General features: G+C 57.9%; 1 protein-coding gene across 1 annotated transcript; it reads left to right on the top strand.

The window, feature by feature from the left end:
- The first annotated feature begins 251 nt into the window (after positions 1-251).
- On the top strand, positions 252-17,587 carry CPLANE2 (ciliogenesis and planar polarity effector complex subunit 2). The gene is given in 7 exon segments (XM_075328536.1): positions 252-290; positions 1,032-1,149; positions 14,851-15,003; positions 15,295-15,329; positions 15,331-15,420; positions 17,035-17,171; positions 17,243-17,587. Coding segments are annotated over 7 exon segments (867 nt in total). The 3' UTR covers positions 17,538-17,587.
- The last annotated feature ends 428 nt before the right edge of the window (positions 17,588-18,015 follow it).

The following is an 18,015-nucleotide window of genomic DNA, read 5'->3' as shown; positions in this document are numbered from 1 at the left end:
GTGGGGGGCGTGGAGGAGAGGAGGCTGGGGGGGGTGGAGGAGAGGAGGCTGGAGGGAGTGGGGGGGGTGGAGGAGAGGAGGCTGGAGGGAGTGGGGGGGTGGAGGAGAGGAGGCTGGGGGGTGGAGGAGAGAGGCTGAGGGAGTGGGGGGGGGTGGAGGAGAGGAGGCTGGAGGGAGTGGGGGGGGTGGAGGAGAGGAGGCTGGGGGGAGTGGGGGGGGGTGGAGGAGAGGAGGCTGGAGGGAGTGGGGGAATGGAGGAGAGGAGGCTGGAGCCAGGAGGGACAGAGGAGGTTGGTAGGGGGAGAGGTGGAGGAGTCTGGAGGGATGATGGGGCTGTACAGGTGACGCTTTCTCATGTTTCCTATCCCAGTGACGGGCAGTGCTCGGGCAGGACGCCCCCTGGTGGCGGTGATCACATAGTGCGGCTCCTGGTAGGGGTAGAGGCTAGACTGTATGGGCTGCTTCTTCCCCCGATCCTTACGCCTCCGTGTCATCAGTACGTCTGACGTCAGTATTCACACGCTGATGTGATCGGGTGACGTCACCCTCCTATGGGCCGCTCAGTCTGCTCATGAATATTCACTGCACTGTGGACGCGGCAGTGACAGCAGCGCCGGGGACAGAGGAGTATACTGCGCATGCTCTGTGCAGGGCGGAGGGCACACACATACGACCCTACATGACGGGCGGAGACCCCCGCTGTGTGATGCGCGCGCCCCCTTCTGGAAAGTTCCGGCTGCATTTCCCACACCCCCCTGTCACGTGACAGAAAATACACCGGCAAGAAGCCGGTACAGTCAGGCATCTATCAGGTGATAAGAGCGTTAGCGTGCCCGTCCCCGAGGAAATCTGACACACGCACGTCACACACGTGACCTGCACACACGCTGAGCGGGTATTTAAATAGGCGGAGTGTATCACGTGACTGTCAGGTCTCCTGCCCACGTGATCTGCTCCAGTCCTAGCTCCTGACGCTACGCGGCTGCGCAGATCCATTGTGTACGGCCGAGTTCCGGGTGTGTGACCGGTAGAATGACCGGAATCCCGCCCGCAGACCCGGGAGTCTGATCACACCGGACTGGCTGCAGTCACCGGGAGGACGCGACTATCTCACCTGTGTCCTGCGGAAGAGAAAGCGGCGAACGTACGGTAACTGACAGCGCCCGCTGGGGTGTGTGTGATATTACACCCCTGTATTGTCCCTGCACCGCCCCCTGCTGGTGTGTGTGTGATATTACACTCCTGTATTGTCCCTGCACCGCCCCCTGCTGGTGTGTGTGTGATATTACACTCCTGTATTGTCCCTGCACCGCCCCTGCTGGGGTGTGTGTGATATTACACTCCTGTATTGTCCCTGCACCGCCCCCTGCTGGTGTGTGTGTGATATTACACCCCTGTATTATCCCTGCACCGCCCCCTGCTGGTGTGTGTGTGATATTACACCCCTGTATTGTCCCTGCACCGCCCCCTGCTGGGGTGTGTGTGATATTACACCCCTGTATTGTCCCTGCACCGCCCCCTGCTGGGGTGTGTGTGATATTACACTCCTGTATTGTCCCTGCACCGCCCCCTGCTGGTGTGTGTGTGATATTACACCCCTGTATTATCCCTGCACCGCCCCCTGCTGGTGTGTGTGTGATATTACACCCCCTGTATTGTCCCTGCACCGCCCCCTGCTGGTGTGTGTGTGATATTACACTCCTGTATTGTCCCTGCACCGCCCCCTGCTGGTGTGTGTGTGATATTACACCCCTGTATTGTCCCTGCACCGCCCCCTGCTGGTGCGTGTGTGATATTACACCCCTGTATTATCCCTGCACCGCCCCCTGCTGGGGTGTGTGTGATATTACACCCCCTGTATTGTCCCTGCACCGCCCCCTGCTGGTGTGTGTGTGATATTACACCCCTGTATTGTCCCTGCACCGCCCCCTGCTGGTGTGTGTGTGATATTACACCCCTGTATTGTCCCTGCACCGCCCCCTGCTGGTGTGTGTGTGATATTACACCCCTGTATTGTCCCTGCACCGCCCCCTGCTGGTGTGTGTGTGATATTACACCCCTGTATTGTCCCTGCACCGCCCCCTGCTGGTGTGTGTGTGATATTACACCCCTGTATTGTCCCCGCACCGCCCCCTGCTGGTGTGTGTGTGATATTACACCCCTGTATTGTCCCTGCACCGCCCCCTGCTGGTGTGTGTGTGATATTACACCCCTGTATTGTCCCTGCACCGCCCCCTGCTGGTGTGTGTGTGATATTACACCCCTGTATTGTCCCTGCACCGCCCCCTGCTGGTGTGTGTGTGATATTACACCCCTGTATTATCCCTGCACCGCCCCCTGCTGGTGTGTGTGTGATATTACACCCCTGTATTGTCCCTGCACCGCCCCCTGCTGGTGTGTGTGTGATATTACACCCCTGTATTATCCCTGCACCGCCCCCTGCTGGTGTGTGTGATATTACACCCCTGTATTGTCCCTGCACCGCCCCCTGCTGGTGTGTGTGTGATATTACACCCCTGTATTATCCCTGCACCGCCCCCTGCTGGTGTGTGTGTGATATTACACCCCTGTATTGTCCCTGCACCGCCCCCTGCTGGTGTGTGTGATATTACACCCCTGTATTATCCCTGCACCGCCCCCTGCTGGTGTGTGTGTGATATTACACCCCTGTATTGTCCCTGCACCGCCCCCTGCTGGTGTGTGTGATATTACACCCCTGTATTATCCCTGCACCGCCCCCTGCTGGTGTGTGTGTGATATTACACCCCTGTATTGTCCCTGCACCGCCCCCTGCTGGTGTGTGTGTGATATTACACCCCTGTATTGTCCCTGCACCGCCCCCTGCTGGTGTGTGTGTGATATTACACCCCTGTATTGTCCCTGCACCGCCCCCTGCTGGTGTGTGTGTGATATTACACCCCTGTATTGTCCCTGCACCGCCCCCTGCTGGTGTGTGTGATATTACACCCCTGTATTGTCCCTGCACCGCCCTCTGCTGGGGTGTGTGTGATATTACACCCCTGTATTATCCCCGCACCGCCCCCTGCTGGTGTGTGTGATATTACACCCCTGTATTATCCCTGCACCGCCCCCTGCTGGTGTGTGTGTGATATTACACCCCTGTATTATCCCTGCACCGCCCCCTGCTGGTGTGTGTGATATTACACCCCTGTATTATCCCCGCACCGCCCCCTGCTGGTGTGTGTGTGATATTACACCCCTGTATTATCCCTGCACCGCCCCCTGCTGGTGTGTGTGTGATATTACACCCCTGTATTGTCCCTGCACCGCCCCCTGCTGGTGTGTGTGTGTGATATTACACCCCTGTATTGTCCCTGCACCGCCCCCTGCTGGTGTGTGTGTGATATTACACCCCTGTATTATCCCTGCACCGCCCCCTGCTGGTGTGTGTGTGATATTACACCCCTGTATTGTCCCTGCACCGCCCCCTGCTGGGGTGTGTGTGATATTACACCCCTGTATTGTCCCTGCACCGCCCCCTGCTGGTGTGTGTGTGATATTACACCCCTGTATTGTCCCCGCACCGCCCCCTGCTGGTGTGTGTGTGAGATTACACTCCTGTATTATCCCTGCACCGCCCCCTGCTGGTGTGTGTGTGATATTACACCCCTGTATTATCCCCGCACCGCCCCCTGCTGGTGTGTGTGTGATATTACACCCCTGTATTATCCCTGCACCGCCCCCTGCTGGTGTGTGTGATATTACACCCCTGTATTATCCCCGCACCGCCCCCTGCTGGTGTGTGTGTGATATTACACCCCTGTATTATCCCTGCACCGCCCCCTGCTGGTGTGTGTGTGATATTACACCCCTGTATTGTCCCTGCACCGCCCCCTGCTGGTGTGTGTGTGTGATATTACACCCCTGTATTGTCCCTGCACCGCCCCCTGCTGGTGTGTGTGTGATATTACACCCCTGTATTATCCCTGCACCGCCCCCTGCTGGTGTGTGTGTGATATTACACCCCTGTATTGTCCCTGCACCGCCCCCTGCTGGGGTGTGTGTGATATTACACCCCTGTATTGTCCCTGCACCGCCCCCTGCTGGTGTGTGTGTGATATTACACCCCTGTATTGTCCCTGCACCGCCCCCTGCTGGGGTGTGTGTGATATTACACCCCTGTATTGTCCCCGCACCGCCCCCTGCTGGTGTGTGTGTGAGATTACACTCCTGTATTATCCCTGCACCGCCCCCTGCTGGTGTGTGTGTGATATTACACCCCTGTATTATCCCCGCACCGCCCCCTGCTGGTGTGTGTGTGATATTACACCCCTGTATTATCCCTGCACCGCCCCCTGCTGGTGTGTGTGATATTACACCCCTGTATTATCCCTGCACCGCCCCCTGCTGGTGTGTGTGTGTGTGTGATATTACACCCCTGTATTATCCCTGCACCGCCCCCTGCTGGTGTGTGTGATATTACACCCCTGTATTGTCCCTGCACCGCCCCCTGCTGGTGTGTGTGATATTACACCCCTGTATTATCCCTGCACCGCCCCCTGCTGGTGTGTGTGTGATATTACACCCCTGTATTATCCCTGCACCGCCCCCTGCTGGTGTGTGTGTGATATTACACCCCTGTATTATCCCTGCACCGCCCCCTGCTGGTGTGTGTGTGATATTACACCCCTGTATTATCCCTGCACCGCCCCCTGCTGGTGTGTGTGTGATATTACACCCCTGTATTATCCCTGCACCGCCCCCTGCTGGTGTGTGTGTGATATTACACCCCTGTATTATCCCTGCACCGCCCCCTGCTGGTGTGTGTGTGTGTGTGTGTGTGTGATATTACACCCCTGTATTATCCCTGCACCGCCCCCTGCTGGTGTGTGTGTGTGTGTGATATTACACCCCTGTATTATCCCTGCACCGCCCCCTGCTGGTGTGTGTGTGATATTACACCACTGTATTATCCCTGCACCGCCCCCTGCTGGTGTGTGTGTGTGTGTGTGTGTGTGTGTGTGTGTGTGTGATATTACACCCCTGTATTATCCCTGCACCGCCCCCTGCTGGTGTGTGTGTGATATTACACCCCTGTATTATCCCTGCACCGCCCCCTGCTGGTGTGTGTGTGTGTGTGTGTGATATTACACCCCTGTATTATCCCTGCACCGCCCCCTGCTGGTGTGTGTGATATTACACCCCTGTATTATCCCTGCACCGCCCCCTGCTGGTGTGTGTGATATTACACCCCTGTATTATCCCTGCACCGCCCCCTGCTGGTGTGTGTGTGATATTACACCCCTGTATTATCCCTGCACCGCCCCCTGCTGGTGTGTGTGTGATATTACACCCCTGTATTGTCCCTGCACCGCCCTCTGCTGGTGTGTGTGTGTGATATTACACCCCCTGTATTGTCCCTGCACCGCCCCCTGCTGGTGTGTGTGTGATATTACACCCCTGTATTATCCCTGCACCGCCCCCTGCTGGTGTGTGTGATATTACACCCCTGTATTATCCCTGCACCGCCCCCTGCTGGTGTGTGTGTGATATTACACCCCTGTATTGTCCCTGCACCGCCCCCTGCTGGTGTGTGTGTGATATTACACCCCTGTATTATCCCTGCACCGCCCCCTGCTGGTGTGTGTGATATTACACCCCTGTATTATCCCTGCACCGCCCCCTGCTGGTGTGTGTGTGATATTACACCCCTGTATTATCCCTGCACCGCCCCCTGCTGGTGTGTGTGTGATATTACACCCCTGTATTGTCCCCGCACCGCCCCCTGCTGGTGTGTGTGTGATATTACACCCCCTGTATTATCCCCGCACCGCCCCCTGCTGGTGTGTGTGTGATATTACACCCCTGTATTATCCCTGCACCGCCCCCTGCTGGTGTGTGTGTGATATTACACCCCTGTATTGTCCCTGCACCGCCCCCTGCTGGTGTGTGTGTGATATTACACCCCTGTATTATCCCTGCACCGCCCCCTGCTGGTGTGTGTGTGATATTACACCCCCTGTATTGTCCCTGCACCGCCCCCTGCTGGTGTGTGTGTGATATTACACCCCTGTATTGTCCCTGCACCGCCCCCTGCTGGTGTGTGTGTGATATTACACCCCTGTATTATCCCTGCACCGCCCCTGCTGGTGTGTGTGTGATATTACACCCCCTGTATTGTCCCTGCACCGCCCCCTGCTGGTGTGTGTGTGATATTACACCCCTGTATTGTCCCTGCACCGCCCCCTGCTGGTGTGTGTGTGATATTACACCCCTGTATTATCCCTGCACCGCCCCCTGCTGGTGTGTGTGTGATATTACACTCCTGTATTATCCCTGCACCGCCCCCTGCTGGTGTGTGTGTGATATTACACTCCTGTATTATCCCTGCACCGCCCCCTGCTGGTGTGTGTGTGATATTACACCCCTGTATTGTCCCTGCACCGCCCCCTGCTGGTGTGTGTGATATTACACCCCTGTATTGTCCCTGCACCGCCCCCTGCTGGTGTGTGTGTGATATTACACCCCTGTATTGTCCCTGCACCGCCCCCTGCTGGTGTGTGTGTGATATTACACCCCTGTATTATCCCTGCACCGCCCCCTGCTGGTGTGTGTGTGATATTACACCCCCTGTATTGTCCCTGCACCGCCCCCTGCTGGTGTGTGTGTGATATTACACCCCTGTATTGTCCCTGCACCGCCCCCTGCTGGTGTGTGTGTGATATTACACCCCTGTATTATCCCTGCACCGCCCCCTGCTGGTGTGTGTGTGATATTACACCCCCTGTATTGTCCCTGCACCGCCCCCTGCTGGTGTGTGTGTGATATTACACCCCTGTATTGTCCCTGCACCGCCCCCTGCTGGTGTGTGTGTGATATTACACCCCTGTATTATCCCTGCACCGCCCCCTGCTGGTGTGTGTGTGATATTACACCCCTGTATTATCCCTGCACCGCCCCCTGCTGGTGTGTGTGTGATATTACACTCCTGTATTGTCCCTGCACCGCCCCCTGCTGGTGCGTGTGTGATATTACACCCCTGTATTGTCCCTGCACCGCCCCCTGCTGGTGTGTGTGTGATATTACACCCCTGTATTATCCCTGCACCGCCCCCTGCTGGTGTGTGTGATATTACACCCCTGTATTGTCCCTGCACCGCCCCCTGCTGGTGTGTGTGTGATATTACACCCCTGTATTATCCCTGCACCGCCCCCTGCTGGTGTGTGTGATATTACACCCCTGTATTATCCCTGCACCGCCCCCTGCTGGTGTGTGTGTGATATTACACCCCTGTATTGTCCCTGCACCGCCCCCTGCTGGTGTGTGTGTGATATTACACCCCTGTATTGTCCCTGCACCGCCCCCTGCTGGTGTGTGTGTGATATTACACCCCTGTATTATCCCTGCACCGCCCCCTGCTGGTGTGTGTGATATTACACCCCTGTATTATCCCCGCACCGCCCCCTGCTGGTGTGTGTGTGATATTACACCCCTGTATTATCCCTGCACCGCCCCCTGCTGGTGTGTGTGTGATATTACACCCCTGTATTGTCCCTGCACCGCCCCCTGCTGGTGTGTGTGTGTGATATTACACCCCTGTATTGTCCCTGCACCGCCCCCTGCTGGTGTGTGTGTGTGATATTACACCCCTGTATTGTCCCTGCTGGTGTGTGTGTGATATTACACCCCTGTATTATCCCTGCACCGCCCCCTGCTGGTGCGTGTGTGATATTACACCCCTGTATTATCCCTGCACCGCCCCCTGCTGGTGTGTGTGTGATATTACACCCCTGTATTGTCCCTGCACCGCCCCCTGCTGGGGTGTGTGTGATATTACACCCCTGTATTGTCCCTGCACCGCCCCCTGCTGGGGTGTGTGTGATATTACACCCCTGTATTGTCCCTGCACCGCCCCCTGCTGGGGTGTGTGTGATATTACACCCCTGTATTGTCCCTGCACCGCCCCCTGCTGGGGTGTGTGTGATATTACACCCCTGTATTATCCCTGCACCGCCCCCTGCTGGTGTGTGTGTGATATTACACCCCTGTATTATCCCTGCACCGCCCCCTGCTGGTGTGTGTGTGATATTACACCCCTGTATTGTCCCCGCACCGCCCCCTGCTGGGGTGTGTGTGATATTACACCCCTGTATTGTCCCTGCACCGCCCCCTGCTGGTGTGTGTGTGATATTACACCCCTGTATTGTCCCCGCACCGCCCCCTGCTGGTGTGTGTGTGAGATTACACTCCTGTATTATCCCTGCACCGCCCCCTGCTGGTGTGTGTGTGATATTACACCCCTGTATTATCCCCGCACCGCCCCCTGCTGGTGTGTGTGTGATATTACACCCCTGTATTATCCCTGCACCGCCCCCTGCTGGTGTGTGTGATATTACACCCCTGTATTATCCCTGCACCGCCTCCTGCTGGTGTGTGTGTGTGTGTGATATTACACCCCTGTATTATCCCTGCACCGCCCCCTGCTGGTGTGTGTGATATTACACCCCTGTATTATCCCTGCACCGCCCCCTGCTGGTGTGTGTGTGATATTACACCCCTGTATTATCCCTGCACCGCCCCCTGCTGGTGTGTGTGTGATATTACACCCCTGTATTATCCCTGCACCGCCCCCTGCTGGTGTGTGTGTGATATTACACCCCTGTATTATCCCTGCACCGCCCCCTGCTGGTGTGTGTGTGATATTACACCCCTGTATTATCCCTGCACCGCCCCCTGCTGGTGTGTGTGTGATATTACACCCCTGTATTATCCCTGCACCGCCCCCTGCTGGTGTGTGTGTGTGTGTGTGTGATATTACACCCCTGTATTATCCCTGCACCGCCCCCTGCTGGTGTGTGTGTGTGTGTGATATTACACCCCTGTATTATCCCTGCACCGCCCCCTGCTGGTGTGTGTGATATTACACCCCTGTATTGTCCCTGCACCGCCCCCTGCTGGTGTGTGTGATATTACACCCCTGTATTATCCCTGCACCGCCCCCTGCTGGTGTGTGTGTGATATTACACCCCTGTATTATCCCTGCACCGCCCCCTGCTGGTGTGTGTGTGATATTACACCCCTGTATTATCCCTGCACCGCCCCCTGCTGGTGTGTGTGTGATATTACACCCCTGTATTATCCCTGCACCGCCCCCTGCTGGTGTGTGTGTGATATTACACCCCTGTATTATCCCTGCACCGCCCCCTGCTGGTGTGTGTGTGATATTACACCCCTGTATTATCCCTGCACCGCCCCCTGCTGGTGTGTGTGTGATATTACACCCCTGTATTATCCCTGCACCGCCCCCTGCTGGTGTGTGTGTGTGTGTGTGTGTGATATTACACCCCTGTATTATCCCTGCACCGCCCCCTGCTGGTGTGTGTGTGTGTGTGTGATATTACACCCCTGTATTATCCCTGCACCGCCCCCTGCTGGTGTGTGTGTGTGATATTACACCACTGTATTATCCCTGCACCGCCCCCTGCTGTGTGTGTGTGTGTGTGTGTGTGTGTGTGTGATATTACACCCCTGTATTATCCCTGCACCGCCCCCTGCTGGTGTGTGTGTGATATTACACCCCTGTATTATCCCTGCACCGCCCCCTGCTGGTGTGTGTGATATTACACCCCTGTATTATCCCTGCACCGCCCCCTGCTGGTGTGTGTGATATTACACCCCTGTATTATCCCTGCACCGCCCCCTGCTGGTGTGTGTGATATTACACCCCTGTATTATCCCTGCACCGCCCCCTGCTGGTGTGTGTGTGATATTACACCCCTGTATTATCCCTGCACCGCCCCCTGCTGGTGTGTGTGTGTGATATTACACCCCCTGTATTGTCCCTGCACCGCCCCCTGCTGGTGTGTGTGTGATATTACACCCCTGTATTATCCCTGCACCGCCCCCTGCTGGTGTGTGTGATATTACACCCCTGTATTATCCCTGCACCGCCCCCTGCTGGTGTGTGTGTGATATTACACCCCTGTATTGTCCCTGCACCGCCCCCTGCTGGTGTGTGTGTGATATTACACCCCTGTATTGTCCCTGCACCGCCCCCTGCTGATGTGTGTGTGATATTACACCCCTGTATTGTCCCTGCACCGCCCCCTGCTGGTGTGTGTGTGATATTACACCCCCTGTATTGTCCCTGCACCGCCCCCTGCTGGTGTGTGTGTGATATTACACCCCCTGTATTGTCCCTGCACCGCCCCCTGCTGGTGTGTGTGTGATATTACACCCCTGTATTGTCCCTGCACCGCCCCCTGCTGGTGTGTGTGTGATATTACACCCCTGTATTGTCCCTGCACCGCCCCCTGCTGGTGTGTGTGTGATATTACACCCCTGTATTGTCCCTGCACCGCCCCCTGCTGGTGTGTGTGTGATATTACACCCCTGTATTGTCCCTGCACCGCCCCCTGCTGGTGTGTGTGTGATATTACACCCCTGTATTGTCCCTGCACCGCCCCCTGCTGGTGTGTGTGTGATATTACACCCCTGTATTGTCCCTGCACCGCCCCCTGCTGGTGCGTGTGTGATATTACACCCCTGTATTATCCCTGCACCGCCCCCTGCTGGTGCGTGTGTGATATTACACCCCTGTATTATCCCTGCACCGCCCCCTGCTGGTGCGTGTGTGATATTACACCCCTGTATTGTCCCTGCACCGCCCCCTGCTGGTGTGTGTGTGATATTACACCCCTGTATTGTCCCTGCACCGCCCCCTGCTGGGGTGTGTGTGATATTACACCCCTGTATTGTCCCCGCACCGCCCCCTGCTGGGGTGTGTGTGATATTACACCCCTGTATTATCCCCGCACCGCCCCCTGCTGGTGTGTGTGATATTACACCCCTGTATTGTCCCTGCACCGCCCCCTGCTGGTGTGTGTGTGATATTACACCCCTGTATTATCCCTGCACCGCCCCCTGCTGGTGTGTGTGTGATATTACACCCCTGTATTATCCCTGCACCGCCCCCTGCTGGTGTGTGTGTGATATTACACCCCTGTATTGTCCCTGCACCGCCCCCTGCTGGTGTGTGTGTGTGATATTACACCCCTGTATTATCCCTGCACCGCCCCCTGCTGGTGTGTGTGTGATATTACACCCCTGTATTATCCCTGCACCGCCCCCTGCTGGTGTGTGTGTGTGATATTACACCCCTGTATTATCCCCGCACCGCCCCCTGCTGGTGTGTGTGTGATATTACACCCCTGTATTATCCCCGCACCGCCCCCTGCTGGTGTGTGTGTGATATTACACCCCTGTATTATCCCCGCACCGCCCCCTGCTGGTGTGTGTGTGATATTACACCCCTGTATTGTCCCTGCACCGCCCCCTGCTGGTGTGTGTGTGATATTACACCCCTGTATTGTCCCTGCACCGCCCCCTGCTGGTGTGTGTGTGATATTACACCCATGTATTGTCCCTGCACCGCCCCCTGCTGGGGTGTGTGTGATATTACACCCCTGTATTGTCCCTGCACCGCCCCCTGCTGGGGTGTGTGTGATATTACACCCATGTATTGTCCCTGCACCGCCCCCTGCTGGGGTGTGTGTGATATTACACCCCTGTATTGTCCCTGCACCGCCCCCTGCTGGTGTGTGTGTGATATTACACCCCTGTATTGTCCCTGCATCGCCCCCTGCTGGTGTGTGTGTGATATTACACCCCTGTATTGTCCCTGCACCGCCCCCTGCTGGTGTGTGTGTGATATTACACCCCTGTATTATCCCTGCACCGCCCCCTGCTGGTGTGTGTGATATTACACCCCTGTATTATCCCTGCACCGCCCCCTGCTGGTGTGTGTGTGATATTACACCCCTGTATTGTCCCTGCATCGCCCCCTGCTGGGGTGTGTGTGATATTACACCCCTGTATTGTCCCTGCACCGCCCCCTGCTGGTGTGTGTGTGATATTACACCCCTGTATTGTCCCCGCACCGCCCCCTGCTGGTGTGTGTGTGAGATTACACTCCTGTATTATCCCTGCACCGCCCCCTGCTGGTGTGTGTGTGATATTACACCCCTGTATTATCCCCGCACCGCCCCCTGCTGGTGTGTGTGTGATATTACACCCCTGTATTATCCCTGCACCGCCCCCTGCTGGTGTGTGTGATATTACACCCCTGTATTATCCCTGCACCGCCCCCTGCTGGTGTGTGTGTGTGTGTGATATTACACCCCTGTATTATCCCTGCACCGCCCCCTGCTGGTGTGTGTGATATTACACCCCTGTATTGTCCCTGCACCGCCCCCTGCTGGTGTGTGTGATATTACACCCCTGTATTATCCCTGCACCGCCCCCTGCTGGTGTGTGTGTGATATTACACCCCTGTATTATCCCTGCACCGCCCCCTGCTGGTGTGTGTGTGATATTACACCCCTGTATTATCCCTGCACCGCCCCCTGCTGGTGTGTGTGTGATATTACACCCCTGTATTATCCCTGCACCGCCCCCTGCTGGTGTGTGTGTGATATTACACCCCTGTATTATCCCTGCACCGCCCCCTGCTGGTGTGTGTGTGATATTACACCCCTGTATTATCCCTGCACCGCCCCCTGCTGGTGTGTGTGTGTGTGTGTGTGTGATATTACACCCCTGTATTATCCCTGCACCGCCCCCTGCTGGTGTGTGTGTGTGTGTGATATTACACCCCTGTATTATCCCTGCACCGCCCCCTGCTGGTGTGTGTGTGTGTGTGATATTACACCCCTGTATTATCCCTGCACCGCCCCCTGCTGGTGTGTGTGTGATATTACACCACTGTATTATCCCTGCACCGCCCCCTGCTGGTGTGTGTGTGTGTGTGTGTGTGTGTGTGATATTACACCCCTGTATTATCCCTGCACCGCCCCCTGCTGGTGTGTGTGTGATATTACACCCCTGTATTATCCCTGCACCGCCCCCTGCTGGTGTGTGTGTGTGTGTGTGTGTGATATTACACCCCTGTATTATCCCTGCACCGCCCCCTGCTGGTGTGTGTGATATTACACCCCTGTATTATCCCTGCACCGCCCCCTGCTGGTGTGTGTGATATTACACCCCTGTATTATCCCTGCACCGCCCCCTGCTGGTGTGTGTGTGATATTACACCCCTGTATTATCCCTGCACCGCCCCCTGCTGGTGTGTGTGTGATATTACACCCCTGTATTGTCCCTGCACCGCCCTCTGCTGGTGTGTGTGTGTGATATTACACCCCCTGTATTGTCCCTGCACCGCCCCCTGCTGGTGTGTGTGTGATATTACACCCCTGTATTATCCCTGCACCGCCCCCTGCTGGTGTGTGTGATATTACACCCCTGTATTATCCCTGCACCGCCCCCTGCTGGTGTGTGTGTGATATTACACCCCTGTATTGTCCCTGCACCGCCCCCTGCTGGTGTGTGTGTGTGATATTACACCCCTGTATTATCCCTGCACCGCCCCCTGCTGGTGTGTGTGTGATATTACACCCCTGTATTATCCCTGCACCGCCCCCTGCTGGTGTGTGTGTGATATTACACCCCTGTATTATCCCTGCACCGCCCCCTGCTGGTGTGTGTGTGATATTACACCCCTGTATTGTCCCTGCACCGCCCCCTGCTGGTGTGTGTGTGATATTACACCCCTGTATTATCCCTGCACCGCCCCCTGCTGGTGTGTGTGTGATATTACACCCCCTGTATTGTCCCTGCACCGCCCCCTGCTGGTGTGTGTGTGATATTACACCCCTGTATTGTCCCTGCACCGCCCCCTGCTGGTGTGTGTGTGATATTACACCCCCTGTATTGTCCCTGCACCGCCCCCTGCTGGTGTGTGTGTGATATTACACCCCTGTATTGTCCCTGCACCGCCCCCTGCTGGTGTGTGTGTGATATTACACCCCTGTATTATCCCTGCACCGCCCCCTGCTGGTGTGTGTGTGATATTACACTCCTGTATTATCCCTGCACCGCCCCCTGCTGGTGTGTGTGTGATATTACACTCCTGTATTATCCCTGCACCGCCCCCTGCTGGTGTGTGTGTGATATTACACCCCTGTATTGTCCCTGCACCGCCCCCTGCTGGTGTGTGTGTGATATTACACCCCTGTATTGTCCCTGCACCGCCCCCTGCTGGTGTGTGTGATATTACACCCCTCTATTGTCCCTGCACCGCCCCCTGCTGGTGTGTGTGTGATATTACACCCCTCTATTGTCCCTGCACCGCCCCCTGCTGGTGTGTGTGTGATATTACACCCCTGTATTGTCCCTGTACCGCCCCCTGCTGGTGTGTGTGTGATATTACACCCCCTGTATTGTCCCTGCACCGCCCCCTGCTGGTGTGTGTGTGATATTACACCCCTCTATTATCCCTGCACCGCCCCCTGCTGGTGTGTGTGTGATATTACACCCCTGTATTGTCCCTGCACCGCCCCCTGCTGGTGTGTGTGTGATATTACACCCCTGTATTGTCCCTGCACCGCCCCCTGCTGGTGTGTGTGTGATATTACACCCCTGTATTGTCCCTGCACCGCCCCCTGCTGGTGTGTGTGTGTGATATTACACCCCCTGTATTGTCCCTGCACCGCCCCCTGCTGGTGTGTGTGTGATATTACACCCCTGTATTATCCCTGCACCGCCCCCTGCTGATGTGTGTGTGATATTACACCCCCTGTATTGTCCCTGCACCGCCCCCTGCTGGTGTGTGTGTGTGTGATATTACACCCCCTGTATTATCCCTGCACCGCCCCCTGCTGGTGTGTGTGTGATATTACACTCCTGTATTATCCCTGCACCGCCCCCTGCTGGTGTGTGTGTGATATTACACTCCTGTATTATCCCTGCACCGCCCCCTGCTGGTGTGTGTGTGATATTGCGCCTCTGGACCCCTGTTCTTCCGGTGACCCCGTTCTTCCCGGTTTCGCGCAGGGCTTCTGGATCGCCCCGTTCTTCCTCCGCAGTTTCCTGCTGATTTTGCCGCCTACAAAGTTTTTGTGTCTGGGAAAAGTGGTGTTGGGAAGACGTCCCTGATTGCAAAGCTGTGTGGACTGGAGGGGACCCCCGTGCACCATGAGACCACCGGTGAGGCCTGTGTGTAGGGGATGATCGGGGGCTGCGTCTCATGCTCCGTCGTGGCCCCTGTTAGTGGCCCTATGACAGCAGCTGATGGTCGGGAGGGTCGGGCAGTTGGTTTTCCACATTCCTTTAGTGTGGGGTTTGGGGTGCAGAAGAGGGGTCTCGCCCCGGTGACGGGACATGCATGCTCAGTAATGCGGAGTGTGCTTCTGTCCTGTCAGAGGCTCTGGGCATTGCTGTGTCCCTCCTCCATGCTTTACACTGCAGCTTGTTCAGATTTTCCCCGCTTCCTCGCAGGCATCCAGACGTCCTGTGTGTACTGGCCGGTCCGTCCCCGAGGCAGCGAGCGCCCCGGTCATCTTCGCCTTCCACTTCTGGGACTGTGGGGAGTCTGCGCTGAGGAAGTTTGATCACATTCTGCCCGTAGGTGACGGTGGATGACGGGGGTTGGGCTCCGCTCCTCGGGCGGGTGATGGGGGTTGGGCTCCGCTCCTCGGGCGGGTGTTGGGTGATGGGGGTTGGGCTCCGCTCCTCGGGCGGGTGATGGGGGTTGGGCTCTGCTCCTCGGGCGGGTGTTGGGTGATAGGGGTTGGGCTCCACTCCTCGGGCTGGTGTTGGGTGATGGGGGTTGGGCTCCGCTCCTCGGGCGGGTGTTGGGTGATGGGGGTTGGGCTCCGCTCCTCGGGCGGGTGTTGGGTGATGGGGGTTGGGCTCCGCTCCTCGGGCGGGTGTTGGGGGTTGGGCTCCGCTCCTCGGGCGGGTGATGGGGGGGGGGGGGAAATGGGCTCCGCTCCTCAGGCAGGTGTAGGGTGATGGGGGTTGGGCTCCGCTCCTCGGGCGGGTGTTGGGGGTTGGGCTCTGGTCCTCGGGCTGGTGTAGGGGGATGGGCTCTGGTCCTCGGGCTGGTGTAGGGTGAGGGGGGGGGGGGGTTTGGGCTCCGCTACTTGGGCTGCGCTCCTTGGGCTGGTAATGGGGGGGGGGGGTTGGGCTCCGCTCGTCGGGCTGGTGTTGGGGGTTGGGCTCCGCTCCTCGGGCTGGTGTTGGGTGATGGGGGGGATGGGCTCCGGTCCTCGGGCTGGTGTAGGGTGACGGGGGTGGGGGGTGGTGGGTTTGGGCTCCGATTCTCGGGCTGGTGTTGGGTGATGGGGGGATGGGCTCCGGTCCTCGGGCTGGTGTAGGGTGACGGGGGTGGTGGGTTTGGGCTCCGGTTCTCGGGCTGGTGTTGGGTGATCTGGTTCTGTCTCTGCTCCGGTTCTTCGGGCTGGTGATGGGTGGTGGGGGCTCTGCTCCGGTTCTCGGGCTGGTGATGGGTGGTGGGGGCTCTGCTCCGGTTCTCGGGCTGGTGTTGGGTGGTGGGGGCTCTGCTCCGGTTCTCGGGCTGGTGATGGGTGGTGGGGGCTCTGCTCCGGTTCTCGGGCTGGTGTTGGGTGGTGGGGGGCTCTGCTCCGGTTCTCGGGCTGGTGTTGGGTGGTGGGGGCTCTGCTCCGGTTCTCGGGCTGGTGATGGGTGGTGGGGGCTCTGCTCCGGTTCTCGGGCTGGTGTTGGGTGGTGGGGGCTCTGCTCCGGTTCTCGGGCTGGTGATGGGTGGTGGGGGCTCTGCTCCGGTTCTCGGGCTGGTGTTGGGTGGTGGGGGCTCTGCTCCGGTTCTCGGGCTGGTGTTGGGTGGTGGGGGCTCTGCTCCGGTCCTCGGGCTGGTGTTGGGTGGTGGGGGCTCTGCTCCGGTTCTCGGGTTGGTGTTGGGTGGTGGGGGCTCTGCTCCGGTCCTCGGGCTGGTGTTGGGTGGTGGGGGCTCTGCTCCGGTTCTCGGGCTGGTGTTGGGTGGTGGCGGCTCTGCTCTGGTTCTCGGGCTGGTGATGGGTGGTGGGGGCTCTGCTCCGGTTCTTCGGGCTGGTGTTGGGTGGTGGGGGCTCTGCTCCGGTTCTCGGGCTGGTGATGGGTGGTGGGGGCTCTGCTCCGGTTCTCGGGCTGGTGTTGGGTGGTGGGGGCTCTGCTCCGGTTCTCGGGCTGGTGATGGGTGATCTGGTTCTGTCTCCGCAGGCCTGTAAGGAGAATGCTGACGCCGTCCTCTTCCTCTTCTCCTTCACTGACCGCTCCTCCTTTGAGGATTTGCCGGCGCTCATCTCCCGGACACTGAGCCAAGAAGACACCGCGGCGCGCCTGGTGATCGGCACCAAGTATCCTTTCCTATGTACTCCCTCCATCCCACCAGGGCCGCAGGTTTATTCCTTAACCCCGCACCCCCCAGACTGGACCAGTTCATGCACACGGACGTCACGGAGCAGGACGTCAGGGACTTCCAGCAGACGTGGCAGCTTCCGGTCATGCGGGTGAGGGGCAGCACCGGACCACGGCTCGGCGATGGGCGGGCAGAGCTGGCAGACGCCGCTCCGGTGCTGGATGGGCTGGCTGAGGTCCTGTGGTGCAGAGACCAGGCCGCAGCGGGACTGGCTGACGTTGAGGAGTGTGGATCGCTGGATGTGGCCGGCGGTGGTCATGGTGGTGGTGGCGGGGGTCATGGTGATGGTGGCGGCTCAGGATGAAGGACTGAAAATCTGTAACTTATTGTGTAATAAAATTTTTATTGATGAGATTTTGTGGATCCATAATTCGAGGAACCTTCTCTGCGCCTCCAGGGGGCGCCATCAGGCCGCTGTTCTGGGCTCCAGCAGCCGCGCTCCCACATCCAACCGCCGAGCGTGAACCGCGCAAAAGATGCTCCGAAACCAGAGTCCATGGCCCCACCCCTCCAGTGGTGTCCACCAGCCTCAACGGGACCCCCGGTTTTCTGCATGTGGCTCCCCTCCTCCACCTGGATCCCTCCACATGTCTCCTGTAGCCTCAGCGGGACCAAACCCTTTTCTGCATGCGCCCCTCCCCCATCCCGAATGTCGATTGCTCAGTGATTGCTGTTGCGCTGCCATTGAATAATGCCGTCATCATATGAATGGTCTCCGCGCAGTTCGATTTACTTTGTAATTTGTCGGTAGGCCCCCGCCTGCTATAATTTGTCGGTAGGCC

The sequence above is a fragment of the Anomaloglossus baeobatrachus genome, chromosome 11 (genome assembly GCF_048569485.1).
Source record: "Anomaloglossus baeobatrachus isolate aAnoBae1 chromosome 11, aAnoBae1.hap1, whole genome shotgun sequence".
NCBI classification, from domain to species: Eukaryota; Metazoa; Chordata; class Amphibia; order Anura; family Aromobatidae; genus Anomaloglossus; species Anomaloglossus baeobatrachus.
Note: the sequence above shows the minus strand (reverse complement) of the source record. Positions and strands in the feature narration are given on the sequence as shown.